The 26,730-nt window shown below is 36.6% G+C and overlaps 1 protein-coding gene and 1 long non-coding RNA gene across 15 annotated transcripts in view; both read right to left on the bottom strand.

The window, feature by feature from the left end:
- The window catches only part of NEBL (nebulette), a 350,953-nt gene that overhangs the window by 101,054 nt on the left and 223,169 nt on the right, over positions 1-26,730 (bottom strand). For 2 of the 14 annotated variants that reach the window (XM_027594772.2, XM_027594780.2), the window contains exons 1-4: positions 14,145-14,458; positions 13,983-14,054; positions 7,084-7,188; positions 5,352-5,462 (exon numbers count right to left, since the gene is read on the bottom strand). The exons of 2 other annotated variants lie outside the window; for them this stretch is intronic. In XM_027594772.2, the coding sequence (XP_027450573.2) occupies positions 5,352-5,462; positions 7,084-7,188; positions 13,983-14,054; positions 14,145-14,222 (366 nt within the window). In that variant the 5' untranslated portion in view covers positions 14,223-14,458. Of the gene's footprint in view, positions 1-5,351; positions 5,463-7,083; positions 7,189-10,482; positions 10,603-13,982; positions 14,055-14,144; positions 14,470-26,730 lie in introns of those variants that run through there. 10 more of the 14 variants (XM_027594776.2, XM_027594779.2, XM_027594771.2 and 7 more) reach the window with 10 other exon arrangements.
- LOC113922633 overlaps positions 16,166-26,730 on the bottom strand; it is a 53,436-nt gene continuing 42,871 nt past the window's right edge. Inside the window, exon 4 of the long non-coding RNA XR_003520009.2 lies at positions 16,166-16,231. This is a non-coding gene — a long non-coding RNA (uncharacterized LOC113922633). The remainder of the gene's footprint in view (positions 16,232-26,730) is intronic.

The raw sequence follows: 26,730 nt of genomic DNA, 5'->3' as shown, positions 1-26,730 counted from the left end.
TTGGGAGAAAATAAAACATGCATGCAGATTTCTGAGATATGTCAAGGTCTGTCCTCTGTGAGGGAAGTGAGCATCATGCCAATGTCACCCATTGCTATCATTTCAATTTGTTCCCTCCTGGGATGGATAGAAGGCACGAGAATGATTACTTCAAAAGTAGAAGTAACCAAATTCAATGATAGAGTTAGGGGAAAAAAAAATCCAGAAGACGGCAAAGAAATTATCCCTTTATTCGCAGTCTATTCCATTATCCTATGTATTTCCATTGCAATTTTCAATTACTTTTGTTTTATTTTTATAGAATTACTTATTTTCTATCTTCTGTCACGAGAACGTAACTTATCTAGCTCGGTGAATGCTCAGAACCCAAACTAGTGCCTGGCCCAAAGTAAGGATCAATAAATATTTGCTCAGTGAATGAATGGATAAAAATAAAACAGGAATGAATGAATAAATTATTTTAAAATTAATTTTAAATAGATATTAAGTTTTATAATAAAAAGATATTAAACAGAGTTAGAATAACTCGACACAGGAGAATAGAGGCAATTTAAAGAGAAAAACTAGAAGAGTAGTCACAAGAACAAAATAAGATCTAATTTTTAACGTAAAGGATTAACAGCTCAACTTAAGGAAAAACTTTACCAATACTAGCTCCTTGAGAGCTATGCCTATATCTTCTTACACATCTTTTAATATCCTGTGCCTCTCAAACTGAATGACAGAGAGTAGAAATGCAATAAATGTTTAGCGAAAAAGTGAATAAATAAGTTTATTAAATATTCTCATGAACTTAAACCCCTCATGGGTTTTAATAAACTGTATTAACCATTCACTTAACTTAGATAATATACTTGTCTAGAGGATTAAGGTGATATTTACAAAACTAATTTTTAAAAACAAAATCATCACCTCTTACCATAAAGAAAGAAAGCCATTTCTTACAACTATCAATATTTAAATCTCCTCTCTGGTTCCCCCACCAAGTTCTTCTTGAAAACATTTACTGAAATGGAACACACGCTGGGGTGTCACAGTCTCTAAATTGTGGAAGCTTTGACACAAAGCCCCTCCCTTAATGAAGCCCCAATATGTCCTCCCCTGGCAGCTAATTCACCGGATGGAACTTCAGGTGTGGGTAAACAGCTGCCAATGACTCCCATTTCTCCAGATCATCTGCACGGAGTAAGGTCGTGAGCCCCTGTACCCCTAAATGCCCTCCTCTGCACAATTTCCAATTAATCCACCCTTTCTTAAGATGCCCAGAATGTTCCAGGTATGGTCTCACCTCTTTTAATTAGAACTGTCCAATTTAGTCTGGGTTATGATTTCTTGTGTGCTCGCTATTATTCATGTATGCATAGATCACAGTGTTTTCCTTCTGATAACTACGTTGAGATTCCTGTCACCTGGTGTCCTTAAGCCTTGTTCAGTTCTGCCCCACTCTGTCTTCACATCAATCCGGCATATCTAGTTGATTATCAGGACTCACACGCAGCACCCCCATGTTATTCCAGGGATCACTCATTTTTTTAAAGTCTGTCCATTGATTTAATCCATCAGGATATCTAATTCTCATGAACATATCTTTACATTTTTACCAATTAGTTATGTTAAATAGGAAACCCGTTAAGGACCTCCATTTAAGTTGGCAAAAACCATTATGTCAGTTCCATTACATTCTATATTATAACTTTGGAGGAAAGGAGGAAGAGTTTAATGGGTGACCAAGTCTATTATGCCAAGAAGAAACCTTTATCAGATTTGTTTCTTCTTAAATAAAAGGAGATAGCATGTACCTAGCTCCTTTTTGCTGGGTGCCTGGTTTAGTTTGTATGACTTGTGACTTTATAAACATAATCAATGCAACTGATCATTTAGTGGGTTATCATAGAAATGGTGAGTCATCAAGCACAATTTTAAAAAGCACTCTTTCTTTAAAAGGCTCTGTAATTTTCTACTTGCAGCATTAAAAGTCATTTCATTTATAGCTACAACGAAGCACCACTTTAGAATTAAGATTACATCAAATTGGAGGCAGCTGAACTTGAATTCATCATTATTAATTTTCATCCTTAAAATAGCTAATGGAAAATCATGTCAAGCTAATAAATTTTCTGATAAATTTGATTTCTTAGGATTTGTCATTATTGTTTAGCATTTCCCTAGATTAACACTGTTTTCTTCATACCTTGAGAATCAAGGTCGCCTTGCTACTGGATACCTAACTAGTGGAGGACACTTGTAATAGTCTTATATACTTATATATAAATATGTTTATAAAAGTAGTACATACATTTATCTTGCATATTTGATAGCATAGTATAGCATAGTATATTTTTATATCATATATATATATATCATACATAAGATCTCTATACATTTCTAACTTCAGGATATTTTACAACTACTATAGGTAAATACACTGCTAGGCAGGACCCCGGAGCCACTATGGATAAAAACGCAGGCCGTCAAACATCTGAGTCCAGATGCCTGAGTAGCCTGTATCAGTTCTGTGGTAAGAGGTTATTTAGCCTCTGCCTGAAACAGCCCTGGTGAGAAGGATCTCACCATTTCATGGCATGGTCCATTCGTTTCCAGAAATTCTCTTTGTGGTCTTTGTTTATAAAATTTTTAATGGGGATATCTCATAAAACGGCATCCTAAAATCTCCACATCTCGCTCTTTTTTTAGAATGACTTCCCCTCAGTCATTTTCTGTAAGGAGCATTAATTTAGCTCTCTTCACCTTATCATTCTAGTTTGGATGTAAGCATCTGAGAATGTTTGCAAATTGATTTTAACATAACATTTTGATCCAGTGTCCTCAGTTTAGGAGACTTTTCATTAGAATCCAGAACACCTTGAAATTCCAGAATGTGTCTACTACTCTAATTTAGGTTACCACAAATCTGATACAATTTGGACACAGTAAAATGTTAGTTGTTTAATTTTATCAGACACTGTCAGATAGTTTTACTTTCTTGATAGTCTTATTACCAGGTAAGCTCTGAGAACTGCAATTTTAGCAACAATAAAATTGATTTATACAAACCTCAAGAAGTATTATTACATTACACTGAAATGTTATTACATTACATTATTCCATTGAAATAGATACTTTATTCAGAATCCAGGTATTTCCTTACTAACAAGTTCAGTGACTAATTACAACAGTGGGCAGTGTTGGGAGCACACACCCGTCTTTCCCAGGGGCATACTCTACTATAGCATAACACATGCTAACAATGCAAGAGACAACTTATTCTGGGGGGAAAAAAAAGATAGATTCCACAATACACAATATGGATTATCTTCCACGTTAAGTCCTACATTGCATTGTATGGTGACTAACATAACATAATAAAATTAAATTAATATTTTTTTAAAAAGTCCTATATTGCACATGTACGCTTCTGCCATAAAAAATGAGAAAAGTTGGCCACTTTCACACAATGAGGATGTAAATATCTGACACGGTTACCTTCCCAAGTATAAAAATAAGAAGAGACTATTCTTTCTTGCATAATTGTTGTTTGTCACATATCAAGTGTTGGGTTGTACTTATTTGCGTTATAAAGTAGTCTGTTTATTATCAGCAAGTGGCTAGGTGACCAGATGTTGTGAGGGGGAAAAAGGGACATATTAGTCATGGTCAGCCCTGCAAAACTCTGATATCATATATTTTTAGCCTCATGTTAGACAGCTGAGATTAGCTTACTGCCAAGCTGAGTACACAGAGGACATTTAAATTTGTAATAATAAAGTACTTAAAGATGTTCTGCAAAGGATAACAATGCTCAGTCTTTTTCAAGAGTATTTTAGGACTATTTTAAAATTACCTAGGCATCCTCTACTTAAAACTAAAAAGATTTTGAAGGAAGAAGTCAATTTGTTTAATAAGCAAAAGAGTGGTGGAAATGGTAAGAAAGAGGTGATGCAGTGTGTGGTTAAGAACCCAGACTCTGAAGCCAGACCATCCATGTTCATGTGTTGGCTCTGCCATTTATTGGCTGTGTGATCTCAGGCAAGTTACTTAACTCCTCTGTGCTTCAGTTTCCACATCTCCGAAATGGGGCTTTCTCACGCAGTACTTATGCGGATTAAATGATATAAATATATGTGAAATGTATAGCTCAGCACCTGACACATAGTAAGCATTTGTATGTGTCCATTATTATTTTTAACCTAAAATGTAGCATGAAGAATATTAAACTACATAAAAGGAAACATTTCCTTTTAAAAGGAATCAACAAATTCAACAAAATCCATTTTACCAGTATTTACTAACTATCCCCCTGTGTGCCAAGGACTGTTCTAAGCTCGGGGGTAGAGCAGAGAACAAGACACAGGAAGTCCCTGCTGTCATATCACTTAGGAAGCCATTTCATAAAGTTTAAAAAAAAAAAACAACTGTGCTATGGAGAAAACAAAACAATAAGATGACTGAGAAAGAGGTGAAATATTCTATTTTGAAATTCTGTTTTAAGAAATACAACAAATTAAATGTACTATGTATTCCTTATGTCGAATGTACCAAAGGGGAAAATTACTCTTCTGGACTCAAAATGAGCTTACAGGATGACAGTTCTTGAGTTCATCTGCAACTTGCAATCACTAAAATGGCCACTTCCACCTGAGATACTGCACATGAAATCCATAATCCACAGAAAAGGAAATTCAGGGACCTCTCACCTAACTGAGGAAGCACAGACTTGTGGATCCTGAATTTAACCATTAACTCGTTATGGGACTTTGAATAAACCACTGGAATGTTCTCCACTTAAGAGATCACATGCTAAATCAGACAGGTTTAATATTTGCTGTCAGATTTTATTTTTTTAAGATTTTATTTATTTGACAGAGAGAGACACGGCGAGAGAAGGAACACAAGCAGGGGGAGTGGGAGAGGGAGAAGCAGGCTTCCCGCTGAGCAGGGAGCCAGATGCGGAGTTTGCACCCAGGACCCTGGGATCATGACCTGAGCCGAAGGCAGACGCTTAACGACTAAGCCACCCAGGTGCCCCTGCTGTCAGATTTTAATCTAAGTAAACTGTCCTAACAAGATTAAAATTTATTCTATTAATAACTGTGAATGGGCTTAGGAAAACAGCATCACTTGACTAACAAATTTGCCTGTACTTTTCATTTTCTGTGACCCACCAGGGACTATTGACAACCCATGAGTCAGCTGCTTCCAATTTTCATCCAATATGTAATACCCAAGATAAACAACCTTTTTGCTATCTATGTTTAAATACATATTTTAAATATTAATATATTTTAAGATGCTGATTGTATGTGGTTAAATTTTGATATATAGAGTTATGTAACAATTTAGGAAAACCACACCTCACTCTGAAGCTGTGTAACTTCTCTTGCAAAAACACTATCGATTGTGGCTGGCATCTGCTTATAAAGAGAATTGGAGAGGTTCGCCTTAATGGTGCCTTTGTATTTTGCCTAGAGGGGGGAAAAAGGAAAAAAAATTAATAAGCACTACTTTTTTTACTGTGAATATTGAAAGAGAATAAAAAGAAATTTTCTTCAAAAACAGAATTAATTTAAAAACCTTAAGACCATTTTAACCTTAGATACTAGACTGAAGAACATATTCTGAAGAGAGATAAATCCAATTTATTATGGAAAAAGCTTTAAAATGAGATGCTCAAGAAAATAATGACTACTTTTCTATTTTAACCTATGCATGTTTCCAAAAGCAAATCCGATTGTATAGAGAGTTTCAGATGTTTGATCAGCAAAGAAAACCCTGAGAAAAATGAGACATTTGAGTTGTTCCAGAAAATACAAGTTGGTAGAATGTAGTGTCTAGAACTTGAATGCAAAGGACTATCCTTTATTCAAATCTTTTTAACCTCCTCTACCACGACTGCGTTGGGAGGGGGAGGTATCTTTTTGTTGTTTCTGTGTCTTCCCACCTCCAATCTGCATTGTCTCAGAGTGATCCCCAAAATTCCTTACTAGTAAATAGAAACGCTCCTTCACCATTTCTCTTAGAGAGATTAGGTGCAAAGTAACACAACAGATTGCCCACTTCCCTTTCTTTTTTTTCTTTTTGTGCTCTGCAGTTAACTTCTTCAGGAAAAAGAATCAATTAGGAATGAGAAACATCAAGAGAGTCTTTGCATAGGAGAAATAAAAGCTAACGCAAACCTACGAAACCACATTTTTCCACATGCTGACGTTACCCCCACTCAGAACTAGATGTGAGCGCGGATTTATTGAGCGTAGACCTTGTGTAATCCTTGTGTTCTCACAACTCTTTGGATGTGGGTACTCAATAAGAGAAAATTTGGCAGTTTTCCTCAAAATGTTTTCACATGAGTGAAAATAATCATGAGAATATCATGGTGATCTTTTTCCAACATAACTTATGAAACACTAGAGGTCAGTCATTTACAATACTGTTGTACTCATCCTCTTTTCAAATTTATCTCTCCTAAGTGATCTAGTCACAGACTACAGAAATGCCTCCTCACAGAAATCGCTGTTAACATGGTGCTTTATAATGCAGCATAATCTGCAGTTGGAAATGCTCTCAGATAGAGACTATATGACTTTTCAGCTGGAAAATGAATATAGTGTGTTTCTCTGTGGTCTCATAATAAGTGTCTCTGTTGAACTGATCCTACTCAAAAATAGTTTAAATTGATTTAAAATTACTTACCAAAGATATCACGTTTTATAGAATCAGCTGGTAAATTTTACTTATTTTCAAAATGATATTCAACAATTTATATCTAATACACCTATTAGGAAATAAAATAATGGAATTTCTAAAACTATTTTTCCAGTACTTTCTACTTATCAAATAAAATATCTCTTTTCAACAGTGATCCTACATAAAAATGAGAGGGTTAGAGTTGAAATATAGACATATATAATAAAGTATATCAACCATAAAGTTAATTGATATGGTGCATAGGATTACATAATTATGTAGATATTACCAACACTCAGTGGCGCTCTCAAAAATATCATTCTTTAATTTTAATGCACAAATTTTTATCTACATAATTAGAAAATGAAAATGCAAACTATTTGGCATGTTTTGATGCCTTACCTCAGAAATAAAAGCGCCGATATTTTTTACATGGTTTAGCATGGGAGTGTCAGTCACAAATGTACACTTGTCCTTAGACTTTTTATACTCTTCTTTATAATGAATCTAAAAGAGAGAATAATTTACAGAAGATGAGAAAGAAGAAAAACAATTTTAATGCCCCCCTTTTGAACAGAATTACTTGAGGAAGTCTGTTTTCTAAAGTAAATACTCAAATGAGGAATGATGCTCAAAACCAGCCAAATCAAATAAATGGATGTATAGCACAGAACCGCAAAGGTGATGAGACACAGAAAAGATTGTTCTTTAGATTAGTAAGAGTTCTGTTATCATCAAGGATCATAGGGGTGGATGCACATTGACTATGGGTCCTGTCTGCCCAGCTTTCTCAGCATAATTATTCAACACTCTCATTTCATTCGGCAAGTGTCCTAGTTTATTGTTACTTTCAAGCCACTGACTGAACAGTTAAGCCTACAATCAAACGAAAACATAGCTGCTTACCTCTAGGTTTAAGACAAGTAGTCTATCAGGACAGATGGAACCAATTAAGAAGTAGAGGCAGAAATCAAACAAGTGGAGATTACCGTTAGCATCATTACTGTTAGCATCATGGTGAATTTGAGGAAGGGGCTCAAACAGTAGACACGATGAGCTTCCTTTATACTAATTAATTCAGCTCAAATCAAACTTACCCAATTTAGGGGCACCCATAGGCCTCCCTATCTGCCTCCCCTCCCCCAGCAAGAGTAGAACCTGCCCTGAAAGCTTGCCACAAGGTGGAGATCATTCCAGAATGCTATGGGTAGGCAGATGCACAAGAGAAAGTCCAGAGAGGCTGAGCTGAGCATGCTCATTTCTTCTCTCAAACTCAGTAGTAAAAGGAATTACTCTTTTCCCCTTGAGGAGAGGCCAGAATTGTTACTCTGGGGGAGACCCTGCATGAACACATGAGGTGAAGTCAGGAACTATATGGGCAAGGCCCTAAAATGTAATCCCACTTTCATGCTAATTGCCACTCAATCCGAAAACTGGTGAGGCAAAATTTATGACCAGTTGAGAGGATGAAGGTAATTTGCTAAAAGTTATATCACCCTGTAATAAAGTCATGTTTATCTACCCAAAACTGTAAATACTTATGCTGAAAAAAATGTCCCAGTTCAGATGATAAATCACATGGTCTTCCTAACTATAACCTAAAAGTGAAGTTTAGGTGACTATATACCTGGTTCTTAAAGGACATGACTAACACGATGTTGCAACACTAACATTACATAGAGATTTTACCACATGTAAACCTGACATGAGGGGCATAATTCGACCTGAGGTATGACCAGATAGGAACAAACTAAGCAAAATACCGTATCTCACTGCTGTTACTCTTAGGTATGAGACGCCTACCACATTAAACATTTGCTTTATTCATGAAATCAACATTGGAACATATTTATCTTATCTGAGCTCTAAATTACTTTTTTTTCTTCTCAGAGATTAGCCATAATTTTAGGGCTCTGCAAATCACCCTCCTCGGTTACTAGTAATTAAACCATTAATGGCTGTATGATAAAATAGTGGGCTATTTTGATCATAAGGAGAGAAAAAAAAAGTATCCCCGTTATATAATTAAGTGTGAGAGAAAATAACCTATCATTAGGTTTAAGTTTGGCTCATTATTTTTATCTTTTGCCACTATCTTCTCCCCCCTCACAGTCACATTCTTGATTGCAGTGGTGTGTGCAACAGCCACGGGGCCCCCGATAGGCTCTGACCTGAGTAGAATGTTCAGGACAAGAACACAGGATAAGGGTGAAGTATTTACTTCCTTCACTGTGCAGGCAAAGAGTTCAGTCTTAAGTGGGGTCTCCAGTCCTTTCTTTGGTCTTTAAAAGATAGGTATACACACACAAACATACACACCCACACACGTATTATTTGCTTATTGTCACTCCTATTGTATTTCTAATGAATTTTACAACTTGAGTCATGATAAGCAAATGATCTTACATTTTTATATAAAGAATGCTACATAGTGTTAGCCTGCCTCTACCAAGGTAATAGAAAAAGATAGATGGGCAGGAAATACACCAGTGAGGGACACAACATCCCAGGTGAAATAAAATCACTAAATAGACAGCCACTTCCTGCAGAGCCATGGCCCTATCTATTGGATAGACTGCCTATGTGACCCCCTTCTTTCCTAATAACAGAATCCAAATGTATTTATGAGAGTAGCCAGACCCTTGCCCCAGTCCCAGAGGATGAGCTGCTCTAAGTCAGATACGGTTTGCTCTTTCCCTTTGGCCAGCGACTGGCCTCCCCTGGTGCCCAGCTCTGGCCACAGGCCATATGTAGAAGTCTTCCCAGCAGTGTTCCTGGTGTTTCTGGGGCAGAGGGGAAAGACTTGCTGGCTCAGTCCTTTGACACTTTGCTCTTCCACATTTTCCATTCCCCAGTCACAGGGATGCACCAGCCATGAAGTCATCACAAGGCAGTAAGTCACCATACTAATGATGACAAAGCAGAAGGAAAGGAACCTGAGAGCCTGAGAGCATCCACCATACCAAGACTGGACCCCTTACCTCCATGCTTCATTATGTGAGAATGAAAAATCCCACCTATATGTTAAGCCTCTATGCTAGGGTCTTCCTGTCACTGGTGGCCATCTGCACTCATGACCAAGATACTATCCAACTTACTTTCTAATAGGAAAAAAAAAAAAACAAGGTGGGCGAAGTTGATGACTTAATACTCAGTAAGACACCCCAAATATTTACCTTCTGCTCTGACCACACCCATTAATCCCACCATATCTCAACTACAATTAGAGTTAAATCAGTTCAGTGATGCTTTCTCCTCTTAGCCCAGTCTCTTTCACTTGGTATGACCGTAGCTAATGGCTGACCTTGGATGACAGATGTAGAAATGTCTGAGGGTATTTCCTTTTACAGTTACTCTTTTTTTAAAGATTTTATTTATTTATTTGAGAGAGACAAAGAATGTGAGCAGGGGTAGGGGCAGAGGGGAGGGAGACAAGCAGATGACCCGCGGAGTGGGGAGCCTGACACGGGGCTGGATCCCAGGACCCTGAGATCATGATGTGAGCCAAAGTCAGACACTTAGCCGACTGAGACACCCAGGCATCCCTCCTTTTACAGGCACTCTTAACCAAAAGTATCGAGAAAATCTTCTATCAAATGGAGCCATATTGGCTCAATGCATCGAACCCTGGAAGAGAGAACAGCAGTCCCCTCACTCTGTGGTGATGGGGCGGGGGATGTTCCAAGCTAAGGCTGCTATGCCAGGTTGTCTTAACACAATCAGAGCTCTCTCTGGAGGGACAGTCATGGAATCTGATGCTTTTAGCACTGAAAGGATTTACCCACAACAATGTTCATTTGCCTGGAAAATGTTCTTTCTGCTGTCATGCGAGTGAATAGCCTCAAAGGGGTTGAACCAAAACAATGGGTCACAAGCTTCATGCAGATGTGACCAAACTCACTCTGCAGAGACTCTTGATGCCTAATTTATAAGAAACACACAAAAATATCTCCTTTAACCTAATATGTTCTATGACCACCTGACAAAAGGCTACTAGATCCATGATTCCGATGGCTCAATATAGTTAATAGGTTTGACTTATTCAAGGAATTCATTAGATAGTTGACCAATAAGGCCCAGAGAGAGAGAGAATATCTGGGGAAATAAAAAGCATTATGTGGTTAACAGAAAAATAAAAGAGGCGACCTCAGAGGACCAGGTAATTTGGGGAAGTGAGTTATGCAGAGGGAAACCAGGTAGAGCAAAAAAAAAAATGGAAAAATGCCTCACACTGATGCCCCATAGTGAAGCCACCTGACCTGAAAAACATGCATTTCTTTCTAGGGAGAACTGTAAGTCCCTGGACTTATTTCTAGATCATTCCTATGTAACATTAGTGACACAAAACACAGTACTATATGTGGGGCACCTGGCACACAGCAGAAGAGGAATGACATGATGATGGCCAAGGTCTGGGAGTCAGGCAGACCTTGTTTCAAATCCCAGGTGTGTGGCTCACTAGCTGTATGGTTTGATGAACAGAACATGAGGCCACTTCTCACGGCTTCAAGGTGAAGACCCGTGCAGACCAGGCAAACAAGACACCAAATTCACCTGAGGATGCGTGCTACAAACAAATTGCCTTCAAACGGACAAAAAGGCTCAGGTAAACACACAGATGTCCCTCTGGGATACAAGGAGATTGGAAAACAAATGAACAGACCTGAAGGTTTGTCTTTAAGTTTGAGACCCGGGAAAAGGCCCTTGCACTAAATGAAATGTGGGCACTAACTGAGGGGCACCACCGTCAGAAGCAGGAGAGGGCCTCGACGGGAACTCCCACCTAATTCCCTGGGACCATTCGTCCACTTCTACATCGGTTTCCGCTCCGTGACGGCTGCAACTCAAATACACATTTTAGACAACCATCTAGTGAGGCAGACAATAGAAAAGACATGAGAACTTCCAACGTAATTTCATCAGCCCCATATAAAAACACCGATGACGCTGACCGTGGATAGAGCAGTTAGTGCTTAATAATACCTTTTCAACCAAACTTCGAAAACCTAGAAATTCTATTGGGTCCAGTACATAAAGTCCTTCCAGAAAGTGAAAATTAAAATTTGTTTTTAGAATGATGGTACGAACTCCTCTTTTCAGTTTTGTTTTAGAGACAAAAGAAGTCCTTGTTCAGACTCTTCATTGGTAAATATACAAATTCTAAAAATTTTTTAAAAACCAGTATCTTAAAAAGTATGGAATTCTATTTTGAAAGAAAAGGTGAACATGTACACAAATATAAATTAGGCCACAATCTGTGATCTAAATATTTAAGTAGTACAGAGATTCTGCCATGCAGCATAAATCTATAATAAACAGAAATTACTCCCACGCATTTGATTTCTCCTACATGGGAGAGGACTAACAGGGCTTTGGCTTTTGCAAAATGGTAAAGGCCATGCCCCTCACCATAAGGTTGGTTTTACAGTCACTGAAAAATGATCTTATCCAAAACAACTCCAACAAAATCACTCACTCACTGAAGTTGCCACTTTGGTTCCAATGGTTTATATAACATATTTTAGCTCATCCACAATTACCCTTTAATAAAAAACATAACAACACTGGAAGAGGTACTGTTTCTGGAGTTATGAAACTTCAGGTTTTAAATAGTAGCATTCCTATTACCAATATTAGTGTAATCAATAACAGTAAAACTAAGATAAACTGTGCAGGGAAATATACGGAAAGAGCAAACACAGCAGAATGGCTAAGGTCAAGAGGGCTTTGTGTTCAATCCTTTTCCCCACTGCTTAACTGTGTGACCCAGGCAAGATACTTAACCTCTCTGAGTCTTTGTTTCTTCACCGCTAAAATGAGAAAAACAGTGGAACCCATCTCAGAAGCTGCAATGCCTGGCACATAGTCCTCGATAAATCTTAACTAGGCTGATGTTACTGTTGTTGTCATCATTCCATCACTATTATAGTTTACAAAGAACTTTCACATGCAGTAGCTTAGAACTCTCAATAACAGCACAAAGAAATACTCCATTTAAAAATTCAATTACATTACACATCAAATATATGGAAAGAGTATGATTCCCACCATCCTCTGGCTCTTTCTGACAAGCCACAAGGAGGCAGAGAGTCATATATAAAATGTGACTGGATGGATACAGAAATAATTTACAGATGTAGTAGTTAATAACCTACTAACATCTCTTGAGTGCTCACAGTGTTCCAGACAGTTCACCAAACATTTCAGATCTGTTACTTAAAGAAACTGTAATAGATGTTGCCCTTGAGGAACTGAGCCCCCTCCCATTACATAACCTGCCCCAACGTTACTGTTAAATTGATGCAGGCAGGTTGACTTCAGAGAACATACCAAAGTACTACCCCACTACCCCGGACTGACCTCCTTTGAAAACAAACATTTGCAAAATATTCTGATCACTTTGCTCATTAACTACAACAGAAACGGCCAGTATTGTGCTCACTTCTCTACAGACCCAGGCTCTATTCACTTTTCACAAGTCATCTCTCCTCTGCACCAGCAACTCTCTTAGAATCGTGTTAATGAGGAGCATCTAAATGCTCTTTCCCTGGTGAGCAATACTTTTTCCTTGTGCTTCTAGAATTCTAGTTTACATATTTACTGGTTTACCAGTACATAATTACGTGTATATATATGTTACATAGTTCTACAAATCTAGGATTCCCCAGAGACAGGATATACACTGATCCCAGTTAATGAAAAAAGTCATGAGAAAAATGCTCCTTTTTACTCATACCGTCATCATCTAGTTCAGGATTCTTACCAATCAGTTCAGTAGCCCATGAACCCGAAATTATAAATACATTTTATGTGTTTATATACATATGCATATATATATACAATATACAAAATTATATATTTGTTTTCTGGTTTTGAAAACTATTGCATTCATCAGAGTCCTCGAAAAATCCCCGAAATGTTTTTTTAAAAAACCATTCGTTTAGACAGAGATCCTCCCGAAACAAATTCCATCACCATACAAATGTTAAAAGGCTTTGTGGTTCACACATGGAATGTGCTCTGAAATTTCAATGCTTTATGATTTCATGCCAGAGTGACAGTGAAATTCATAAGGGACAGCACTCTGGATTAAGACCATGGAGACCTGCTCCTACAGAAATTCTCTGTATAGGTGACCTTGAGGAAATCAATGCAAATTTCTGGACTTAGTTCCATTATCTGGAAAATAATTGTGTTTTAACAGATGAGTGCATGGTTTTCTCCCCAACTCAGTGATCTGACGACATAACAGTGCCACACACAGAGTGCAAAATAAGAAAAAAATTCCTTAAGCCACTTACATCACTAATGAGTTTGGTGCATTTTCTGGCCAATTCCATCCTTAGGTCTTCAATAACAGGCTTAAAAAACACCTGTCCAGAAAAACAAGGAAAGGAAATACTTTTTTTCTAAAGATCAACTTAGAAGAACAAATGCCCTTCAGCTGGTGTGTTCCCACTTACCGTGTCATCTTCACCTTCTTCCTCTGTTTTTCCCTCTTCCGTTTCATCTTTTACATCCTCAAATATAGGGACCCTCATTTTTACTCTTTATGTATAGAGGTTTTTTTCTTTTTTCTTTTTTCTTTTTCTTTTCTTTTTTTGAATTCTCGGGAACAGCCCCTTTCTCTGTACTACAGCACCCTTGAGCTCTTGGAGTCTCTGGTGTTCTGGCAGAAATGACCTTGCCCAGGCCTCGTCCGTATTTAGCTCACACTTCACCCTCTTATCACAACTGCGTGTGAGTGGATGGATGGGATTGCAGAGGTCAGTCAGGGCGAGCCTCCCAAGTGGAAATACCACTCCAATGGGCAAAATTCGCTTTTGTGACCTTTTAAAGTCAACATTCTCTAAACTGGGTAGGCAATCCAAAAGTGACCATTTATTTATATTTCACTAATTTAATTCATTCACAAAATAGTTTGAGAGACACTTAAAGATTGTGGGAAAATGACTCCACTATAACACTCAAGATAGCACGGCCCAAAGCCTGTTATCTCAAAGACTTCTCAACTCCATCTAAAGAAAGCTTTTGCTGGAATGTCAGACATCTTGGATTTGGTATAGTGAATCCAGATCATTCAAACCTAAGTTAAATTTTTTATGAGACAAACACATACTTCTCACATTCTAAAAGGTACTAACTTTAAATTAGCTGATTAAAGGCTAGTAATTTATTACGAAAAGCCCTTTGAACCACTTTAAAGAATCTATTCTGAGTTAATTATGACCGTTAATCTTATATTGCTACTGTATTATTTTAATTGTAAACATCATTAAACATGAGAAGTTGCAGTTAACATAGGTTGATATATCATTTAAGAATTCTAGAAACATCATTGTTTCAAAAAAATAATAACCATGCTCTTCCAAGTCTGCCCATTGTGTCAATTTTTATAAATTCACTAGCTTTTATATTATAAAATATTCACTCTTTATATATTCCTCAATGTGTATTACATGCCTGGAAAAGTTTGGAAAGATATTTATAATGTAACGTGTCATCAGTTATATAATTAAAAATGTATTTCTCAAAAAATCCTTTATTGTCAATTTAGGCAATAACAAGGGTCTATACAACTCATAATTTATCATTATTAATTCTCTTCTTAATTGCCTTGGCCTTACCTAAACTAAAAATTCTGACAACAAAAACATTCTAACATCTATATGATATAGATGATTCCTCAAATTGTTTTCCATGAGGCTAAAATTCCACAGAATACTCTGGAGGGGGAAGGAGGTTTCTTAAGCAAATGTGTTTAGAAAAACCTGTATATTCATCTCTACCCCTATCACTTAGAGATCCACATGGCGTAATGACAAATCAGAAACTCCAAAAAGACCCACAACCAAGAAAACTGGTTAGGTTTTCTTAATCCAGCATTTCTGAAACATGAAATCCTATTCATCTAATCTAATCTTATCTATCTACTTACCTACCATTTTTTAATGATACCCGATGCTCCAGAAAATTAACATTCTTCTGTGAAGTATTACTTAGGGAAACATTATCCTACTCTGAAAAAAAATGTATTCTAGAATAGTTGTTGGTCTTTTCATGAAATGATTTTTGATACAGGCTAACTTAATGGCATCACATATCCTGCTTACTAGCAAAATGCCAAAAAGAAGTCCCCCAAGGGTGCTGAATTTGGAAACCTTCACTTTTAAAGTAACAACTATGTTATTTTAAACATAGCTGTGTAGAGAATTCTACAAGGAATCTCTCTACACATTATATTTGTTCCATAAGGGAGCAGAATGCCTGACCTCTGTTTCCCTCAAGTCTTCTGCCAAAAGACTGTTCTAATATTCTATAGAAGATCTATCACATTATCTTTATTTGGAAAAAGGGAAGAGCAATTTCTGTAAGGTTTTCTATCAAACTTCTACAAGCATGGGGAGAAAATTTCACCAAAGCTGCTTCAGATGACTTGTGTCGCTCATGGTGACATCTAATCCCATAGTGAGTTACCTTCAGTGGACTTCAACGGCTGCTTTTCCTCATTTCCCATCATGTAATACATTCTTATTGACTCTCCACTGCGCTGGAAGAAAATAACCTGTTGAGATTATACACAGAAGTTCTGAAAGCAAAACCAAACACCATATGCAAGGTAAACACACATTTTCCATTTGTGGCTTTTAGAGTCAGCATTTTAAAGCCAGAGGGATCCTTAAGAAATCAATCTTACTAAAAGCCCTCTCTTTTACAGAGGACAAAATTAAGACCAAGAGAAATTAATTATTTGTCTCTTTCACAAAGTTACTCAATGGAATACCAGGACCAAAACTTAATCAGAGCTTTATGTTCATTCATTTAAATAAGTGTTGCTATGTAAGGCACTGACTGTGCTTGGTGCTGGGGATGTAATGGTGAATAAAGCATAGTCTGTGCTAAGATAAGGCAGGAAAAAAAAAAAACCATCATTCAAGACATGCTGGATGAACTCCTTAATGGATTGTTTGGCAAGCTACATACATTATTTCTTCTGATTGAATATATCTTCTTTTTTTTCTCTCTCCTGTAAGTATGATATAAAAATCATGTAAAGTTTTCTTGAAAACATTTTAAGCCTTGCACTTTATCACAGCAAAGCTCTCTTGTCTGTAGCTCCCAGATGCAACTTGGGGAATAAGAAGAAAGTTCTTCATGGATAGCCATCACGTTTCAAAATTCCCTATTTCCCTCTTTTTTTTAACCAAGTTAAATGTCATGTTTAATATATATTTTCACTTTGGGGCACCCCAATAAGGGAATATCAGTACAATTGCCAATCCGTTTTGCTTATTGTGTACTTTACGTACGTTGCCTACCTCTTACTTTAGTACTCTATCCATGCCCTCATACAGAATGAGACCAACGTGGGGATCACATTATTTATGGCAAGACCCTTGACTTCCCTCTGTGGCTCTCCCACATCTTCTAGGGCAAATTTTTTAATCCCTCTCCATAGTTAAAGAGAAAAACCAAATTGCCAGAAGTTATTAAAAGCAAAGCACTTAAAAATAGCAAAGCTTCTCACAAACACAAGATTTGTCAACTGTCCAACAAAGTTATACAGTTATACAGTTCCAGGAAAAGCACTTGATATGAAAGGGTCTTCTCATTTCAAAGGGTAAGACTCTATAATATCAATATGTGTTTAAAGGCCAGAAAAGCCTCATACAGCCTAATAGCCTAAAGATAAGGGCTAACTTGCATATTACAATACAGAAGTCTTTTTTTTTTTTCAGAAGTCTTTTTTTTTTAAGGTTTTATTTATTTGAGAGAGAGAGGTAGAGGGAGAAGCAGACTCCCCGCTGAGCAGGGAGCCCAATGCGGGGCTTGATCCCAGGACTCTGGGATCATGACCTGAGTCGAAGGCAGACGCTTAACCGACTGAGCCACCCAGGTGCCCCCAAAAGTCTTTAATCTGTTTAGAGTTTGATGTTTTTATGTAAGCAAATGTATTTCCATAGCAACTGCCAGGTCCAAGGGGTGATTCAGGTCTTGGGACAGAGCTCCTGGCCAAGGAAACTCCTGTGTACCAACAATACCTGTCCTGCAGTGTTCCCCTGTCTGCAGGGTTCTTAAGGTCATGTGTAGTAAGAATTGCCCAGATTGTGATCAATGTTTCATACTTTTATCACTTTTACCTCTTTTCTTGATAGTGATAGAACACGTGCTTTTTGCCAACATGGTGATGAGAGACTTGAAAATGAAAATCCATAATAATTAAAATAGATGGAGATTCAGTTCTGAGTTGAGGGAAAACTTCGAGAGATAAACTGAATTTTTCCACTTTAGGAATCAATTCAAGATTTCTTATTACAAAATATTCCCCCTGAATGGTTAGGTGAGAGAGGAATTAGTTCATCTGACTTGTTCGCCTGTCTTGGCAGTCTTTCATAGACTTGTGTTCAGTTGCCTGGGTTTGTTTTTTTCTTTCTTTCTTTTTCTTTCTTTCTTTCTTTCTTTCTTTCTTTCTTTCTTTCTTTCTTTCTTTCTGTCTTTCTTTCTTTCTTTCTTTCTTTCTTTCTTTCTTTCTTTCTTCCTTCCTCCCTCCCTCCCTCCCCCCCTCCCTCTCTCTCTCTCTCTCTTTCTTTCTTTCTTTCTTTTTTATGACTACCTCCCAGAAGTCTCAGTTGAACCCCTGGTCGTTTTACTTCTGCCTCACATAGTTCCTCACGGTTTGGCAACTGTCCAAAAGAGAACTTTACTAGTAGATGAGGGGATGAAATTGTTTCTTCAAACCAGAAATGTATGCTCTCTTGGGCAATTAGTCTTCTTTATAAAAGACAAGAGCTCCGCTTAATATTAGCCCAATCTATTTTTACAACTTACATTCATTAAGCCCAACTTCGCCTTTTTAATGGTCGTTTCATTACTGTTTGTTAATTAGAAATCAAAAGAATACAAAGCAACCTGAATAATTGTCACCGTTACTAATTATGCCATTAAAATAAGATTTAATAGAATGGGGATTTTTTGTAGTCATATTCCTGTTTTCACAAGTAGAGATCCTATTCACAAACGAGAGCTATATATCCAAACTGGTATTGGAGGAGAACAACAAGAAACTGCAAATCATTTCTGGCACAATTTCTGGGTCGGGTGTGGTTGGGATGCCAAAATCAAAAGTATTGTTCCAGATGTATTGACTGAGGGGCATATGTTCTCATTCAGAGTCTACATTTACATGAGCATCCAGTGAACTGATGGACTTTGATTTAATTCACTGCTTACTTGAGACATTAGTTCAGTATGAACAACACTGAAGCTCATACAGTCACTTCCCCAGGCCTTCCTGCTGAGGGAAGCCCAAGGGTCTGAGTGGCCTCTGTAAGCCTTGTAACCAGAACCAAAGGGTCAGGCACAAACAGCTTGGCTATCCCAAAAAGTATCCCTTTCCTAGAATTTCATGTGAGATGTGTCAGGAAGAATTGTGAAAGACTTTGAAACTGGCAAAAAAAAAAAAAAAAAAATTTACCTCCTGTGTTATCTAGTGTTACCTTCTGGCTAATTTGGCCTTTTGCTGTCTGAACTGCCTCAGGAGACCATAAAATGTTAAAAACTGGTAACAATGCTAATGATGTTTTATCCATACAAATGCAAATTAATTGTGTCCTGGGGAAAAGCAATTGATTACTGGTCCTGTCAATAGAGCTTTTTGCCTTTATTTCTAAATTCATTTCAGCAATTCCTGATTACTCATTTTCCAAATTCACCTTTGAACCAATCTTAACTTCTTACTGGTGCCCTCATTCACTAATGAGTTAAAATATTTTAAGTGTGTTTATTTTGTGTTTCATGAGAATCATGATTTCACCTCTTTTTAAAAAAATATCCTTTAACAGATACAAATGATTTAATTATCCTCATTGTTTTCCTTCAACATTTGGCAAAAGTAGAAAAGGAGAAGTTATCACTGGACAAAGCACAAAGCGCTCAGCTCTCAACTGTGAAATATAGTTGTAACAATGTTTGGTGTTTATTGAAATTAGCTCTTTGTTGTGTTTTGTTCTCAGGTCTGATCTCGCTTGACTATTGGCAAATGCCACGTGTGTGCTTGTATATACGTACATTCACACACACACACAACACATACACATGCACTGGAGCAGTTAATTCACCACAGCTGCCAGTTAGTCCCCTCTTGAAAAGCATACAAGGCCTCAATAAATGCAAAGACTTAATTACTTCTCACATCTGGAAAAACTTGAATATGAGAGTGGATTTATTGAAGAAGCTCTTTGCTTGGCTGTCAACACCATATCAAGAGCCAGAGAGAGCTCGCAGGCTTGATCACTGTTGGCAATTCTTTAACTCTTCAGAGATAGATGTCCTACCAATTAATTCGTAACATGTCCTAAGCAGGGACAAGATTTATGAATTTTATGAAAACACGGGGAAGTAAATGATTTCCTAGTCGTTTATGGAGAAAAGCTGTTTTTGTCATGTTTTTAGGGGGAGAAAAATCAGATTTTTTTTTTTAGATTTTTATTTATTTATTTGACAGAGAGAGAGACAGCGAGAGAGGGAACACAAGCAGGGGGAGTGAGAGAGGGAGAAGTAGGCTCCCTGCTGAGCAGGGAGCCCGACGTGGGGCTCGATCCCAGGACTCTGGGATCATGACCTGAGCTGAAGGCAGACGTTTAATGACTGAGCCACCCAGGCGCCCCTCAGATTATTTTTTTTAAATGAGAAAATCCCCAAATTCTAAGCAAAGAAGGGAAGGTTTGCGGGTTGTAGAGCACCTTAAAACAGACAGCCATTAGAACAATAATTTACATAAACATATGCAAAGCTAGATGATTTTGCCCCTTTTGGAGAGAGGGTAATGATGTTCCTTAAAGGGCAATTGGGGAGTTACATGAGCTCCTAACAAGAAGATTTAGTAGAAACCAAGCAATGGGCAGATCTCCCCCTAGAGAGGATATTTAAAGCCAGAATTAGACAGAGTGATGGGGTTTAGGGAAGGCATCCAAAGAGCATTTGCAAAGACCCAGAGACAAGAGTTGGAGGAACCAAAAGTTCAGTGTCACTGGAGAATACAGTGGAGAGAGAAGAGGACAGCAGAGGGACCTCAGGGGACAGACTGATGAAGTAAATGGGCGGAAATCACCTATCCTGACACAAAAAGCTTGAGCCAGTTTGAACCATGAATCCTTTACAAACAACACAGTTCCTGGTCAATTAACTGCAGAAACAGCACCTTTACACCTCCTCTATTCCCTTCATATGCCTCGGATTTAATTTTTACCCCTTCATTTTACCATTAGCCAATTTAAATACACTGTGTATCTGGAATTTATGAAAATTCATAGTGAAGAAATCACTTCCAGGTTTGTTAGTTTAATGAAGAAAAATATTCAAGGGAAATACATGTGTGTTATATATCCCCCCAAATAAATGGAATTTATGTTAAATGTGTTTAAAATACAAATTTCACGCTGCCACATTTCTACAATTACAAGTTTATAATTTGAATGCACCTATTTTTTTCTACTCTTTCCTAAATAAATGATATCAATGTTTCAGCAGAAACCTTAGAGCATCCAATTACTATACCTATGTTCACTAAGGGTTTGTTTTAGCCTGAAATCATGATTTTTTTTTTTAAGATTTTACTTATTTATTTGAGAGAGGGAGAGAGCACACACAAGCCGGGGTGGGGGGAGGGGGAGAAGGAGAGGAAGAAGCAGACTCCCCTCGGAGCAGGGAGCCCAACATTGAGTTGAGCCCAACTCAATCCCAGGACACTGAGATCATGATTTCATCACAGTTGTAAGCCAGAGAAAACAACACAACTGATGCTTACAAGTTCAGAACTTTTGAAGCTCTAATTTCTGCTTCTTTCTTATTCCAATTGTTTCCATGGATGTATAACTCAAAATATAACATAATATCAAAATAGGATCATAGTTAAAGCAAATGCATAATTAAAACAGCTGTATAGTGACGTTTTAAAACAACTGGTACCCTCTGAAGAGTGAGGACTAGTTGAACATATATTGGGGGTAATTTCTGAGTACTTTACCTTCTTTATTACTTAGTATGTGTGTGTGTGTGTCTGTCTTCATTTATTTCACCATGCACCAATATTTTTGTGTCTATTCTATGGGCCAGGCACTATTTTAATCTCCTCAGATAATCAATGAACAAAACCGATAAATATCTCTACCCATCTCTCCTATATCAATCACATTATTTGGTCATCAAATATTGATTGAGCATCTACTTTATGCCATGAGCTGTAATAAGCATTGCATCCCAGGGGTATTTCAGATACTGAATATACATGTGATAGTCAATATTCACTAGTATATTCAGTGAAATATATGAATTTTCTTAGACTATGATAAAATTTGTTGGACTTATAAAACCTACATTTCAAGAAAGTAGCGGCATGTTTTAAAGAATTTCTATCAATGTTCAATTAATTTTGTAGATGTCAATTTTCTATCCTATTTTATACTCTATACCTATAGATGGTTTTCTCCATCCTTTTTTTTTTTCTCAAACTGTGTGTGTGAAATTTTCCTTCATAACCCCAATTATGTTTGGCCTATTTTTGATTTGCTCCTAAAGTAGCATCCCTCAGGCAATGGCTACCTGTGATGTTTTAACTATTTCAGAAATCATTCTCTGGAGCAGCTCTGTCTAGTAGAAATATAATGTGACCTACATACGTAATCTTAAATATTTTAGTTGCCACATTAAAAAAAGAAACATATCACATTGATTTTAATGATATATTTGATTCAGCTCAATTTATCCAGAATATTATCATTTGAACAGGTAATCAATATCAAAAGGACTGGGATATATTATATTTTTTTATACTAAGTCTTTGAAATCCAGTGTATTTTAATCTTACATTTCCAGTACATCTCAATTCAGATGAGCTCTTATTGGATAGTGATTATCCAATATGCACAGTGTAGCTGTATGTAATGTCATAAGACTGTAAATCATTAGCTCTTTTTCATTTTGATTGTATATACTTTAAATGTGAAAAAGATACGTTTAATATTAAACTTCTTAAGATGAGAATTTCAGAATCCTAATAAGCAAGCAATAAAAATTGCAATCTAATTTCATTTCTCGACCTATTTAAATCAGAGTCCTCTGTATGGGAATGTACTTTATTAAAGGTTTAAATTGTTCTTATAAATAATGAATTAACTCTTTAAATGATGTTTTAATTAACTTCACCAAAGGTGTATTTTCAAAATGCTATCTTGTTTCATTAATGATTATGACATATTTAAAGCCCCAGCAGTTTTCAGGATAAATATTCACTCTTTAATTATCTATCTAATAAATAGATAATTATATGAGTGAATAATAGATATTCACTCTTTATTTCTCTACCTAAATATAAAAAAGTCCAAATAGTGAAATATCCTCCATTGGTCCTCCCATTTTTAACTCATATAACCCAATTTAAAACACACCAGCAACTGCTTATCAGTTGGGCTAGGTAAATCCTTTTTAACCATGTTATAAAGCAATGTTACAATGATACTTTACTAAAGAGACTGACAGACCATTTAAAGAAGCTAAGTGTTTTACTGAAATGAGATTTTTTTTTCTATTAAAAACTTTAAATTTTCAAATTCTCAACAGAAAAGCCCTTGAGCAATGAAAGGAAACACAGTATCTCTTATTTCTGTTCCACAGAGGACCCAGCTTCTTTTCTCCATGGAACCAGCAAAAGTGGATATTTTGTAACTGCTAGGATCTTCAATAATACCTAAATGCAATGAAGTGCTTTGAATCAAAAACATGGTTACATGAAGTGATATCCAAAGACTTAATTTATATTTGTGTTATCCCTCACCCAAGCTGTGCTGAAAATTCTGGAGAAAGTTAAACTCTATACAAAAATGGAAGGCAGTCAAGAACTCTTAGAAGCTCCCTGCTTGTTACTAGGAGAGGGCACAGAAGGGTGACCACTATATGCCAAGCACGGTGACAGTGGGCTCTACATATAAAATCCCATTTAATCCTCACAACATCCATTTCACAGATGAGACACTGGGACCAGGAGTGGGTAACTTGCCCAAGTTCTCACACTAAGAGATTCCAACCCAGGTCTGTACTGTTTCAATCTGTGTAAAATCTATGGACATATAGAACAAGAGAACACTCAATGACTTTTATTTCTTCCTGGTAGTGATATTATTATTATTTTCTATCAACTTTTTCAATTTCCAACTACCAAGGAATTGTCATTACTGACAGTGATTTAAAGGAAGAGTAACTGTGGTATGGGGACAATTGGGTTCCTACGATTGGCAAAAATAAGAACTCCCCAGGAGTCAGAAGTGATGGTAAAGCAGGTAATAATGAAGCATTAGGAGCATCCTGGACCTGGCAGGAACCTAATTTGAGAAACTTTCCTGATTTTTATTAATTAATGGAAAATGTATAAGCAGTAGTAAGTTGGAAAATACTTAACAACCATCTGTCCCAGGGAAGAAGAGAAGGAAGGGAGGGAGGGTGGGAAGGAAGGAAGGAAGGAAGGAAGGAAGGAAGGAAGGAAGGAAGGAAGGAAGGGAGGGAGGGAGGGAGGGAGGGAGGGAGGGAGGGTGGGAGGGAGGGAGGGTGGGAAGGAAGGAAGAAAGGAAGGAAGGAAGGAAGGGAGGGAGGGAGGGAATGAGGGAGGGAATGAGGGAGGGAAGGCAGGAAGGAAGGAATGGATGGCTGAGTACAACTGGCTCAGATGAGTTAACATGAGCCAGCAACACAAAACACTGTAAGTAACAACAATTAAAGCCTATATCTCATAGTATATGGACCAAAGGCTGCCAGTCAACCTGAAAAATTAATCTTCCAAATTTTAAAATAGGCATTTCAATATACAGAGTTATACCCCTAGTGCTATTCTGTTCTGTATCTGTATGTTGATGAAATCACACTAACAAGATTTCAAATTTATTTGAACAACACTTTTTCTCTACTGATCACTATGTCCTGAGATCATAAAGTCTGTGTTTGTGGTACTCTTAAACACAATTCAAATGTATAGAAGATATTGCACACACAAATGAAGGAAGGGGAGTGGAGAATAATTTAAAAGGAAGATTTTACTGCCTTTAAGTAGAGTCTACCCTTTCTACATAGCTGCCTTGACAGCCAAAAAGATTTGGTGAGTTTTCTTTTAAAAGGATTCAATGAATAACAGCTTAAACAGTATGGAGTTTCTTCAAAAAAAAAAAAAAGAAAAAAAGAAATACCGTATGATCCAGCAATTCCACCTCTGGGCATTTATCTGAAAGAAACAAGAAACACAAACTCAAAAAGATCTGCTCATGTTCACGCCAGCATTATTTAAAATGGTCAAGATACGGAAACTACCTAAGTGTCTACTGACAGATGAATGGATAAAGAAAATGTGATATATATACACAATGGAATATTATTCAGCCATAGAAAAGAAGGAATCCTTGCCATCTGTGACAACATGGCTAGATCTTGAGGATGTTATGTTAAATGAACTAAAGTAAATAAAATACCAGAGAAAGACAAATACCATATGATCTCATCATATGTGGAATCTAAAAAAAAAACAAAAACAAAAAACCCACACCAAACCAAGCTCCGATTACTGGTGGTTGTCAGAGGCAGGCGGTGGGGCGTAGATGAATTGGGTGAAAGGGATCAAAAAGTATCAATTTCCAGCTATAAAATAATAATTCACAAGATACAATATATAGCATGGTCGCTACAGATAATAACACTGTATTGTGCATTTGAAATTTGCTAAGAGAGTAAATCTTAGAAGTTTTCATTACAAGAAAAAAATTTTTTGTAACTGTATATGGTGATGGATATTAACTAGACTTATTGTGGTGATCATTTCACAGTGTATACAAATAATGAATCAGCATGTTCTACACCTGAAACTAATATAATGTTATATGTCAATTATGTCTCAATAAAAATTTTAAAAAACACTAAAAATTCAGAATATTGCAAGTATTCGTTGAAAACAGTGTGATAGTAGTGACTTTCATAGCATGCATTCCCTGATTTACACTGATAAAGATAATTTGGCCAAAAAACTGAATTCTCTAGACTTATACTAGAATATTAGGAAAAATTCATCCCAAAATATAAGGACAATAATGATTGTGGTAAAGAAATGCTGGTCTCACATGCACTCTCGGCTGAAAATTCAAAGTTCATTTAACAAGATCATTTATTTTTTAAATGTATGAGTTCTGGCCATTTCTTGTAAATCTATTTTTAAAGCACAGAATAGCTACTTTCAAGGTTTTCTATGACAAACTGTCCAATACAAGTGAACTCTTGAAGAGTAATCACACTATGAGGGTCTCTTTTGTGTCAAAATTTTTATTTAAGTATAAAGCTTGCTGTAAAGGAGGTATTTTGCTGACAAACTAACAAAGTAGCAAGGACACCTTTTTTCAAGATTTTAAGCTTGAATCAAGACTACTATTATAACCCTATGAAATAATTTTTCTACAGAAATACCACTACATGTGCATCTGATCAAGGCTGTACCTGGTTCCTTATTTTAAGATTTAAAATCACTGCATATGTATTTCCTTTGATAATTCTTTATGATACTTACTTTCTCTTGTACAAATAGTCATGAGTTAGGGAAACTTCGGATTTTAATTTGATCAGAATAAATAACTAAATTGTATTATCCTATATTAAAATATTCATATGTATGGATGTTTTTAAAACTTATTACAACAGCTTTAGATTTGCTTATTAACAAACATTATAAGATTTTTTTTTTTAGAGATCATCTGATTGCCAATTAAGTGTGGCCAAGTCAAAATACAAAAGCTCCTGGAAAGGGATAAATTATCTATATGATAAAATCGAATTTTCTGGGATAGAGTTGCAAAAGACTTCATTATAAAGAAAATTATGCACAGTTTTATGCTTTCACAAGTGCTCTATTTAACTTATATTTTTTATTATACTTTAAATTCAGTATTGTATTAATTTCTTTTTTCTTTACTTTTCTAAAACACAGCAATAACAAATGTCCTTTTTAAACAAATTGTCTTTGTTTAA

The sequence above is a fragment of the Zalophus californianus genome, chromosome 9, assembly GCF_009762305.2.
Source record: "Zalophus californianus isolate mZalCal1 chromosome 9, mZalCal1.pri.v2, whole genome shotgun sequence".
Classification (NCBI taxonomy): Eukaryota; Metazoa; Chordata; class Mammalia; order Carnivora; family Otariidae; genus Zalophus; species Zalophus californianus.
Note: the sequence above shows the minus strand (reverse complement) of the source record. Positions and strands in the feature narration are given on the sequence as shown.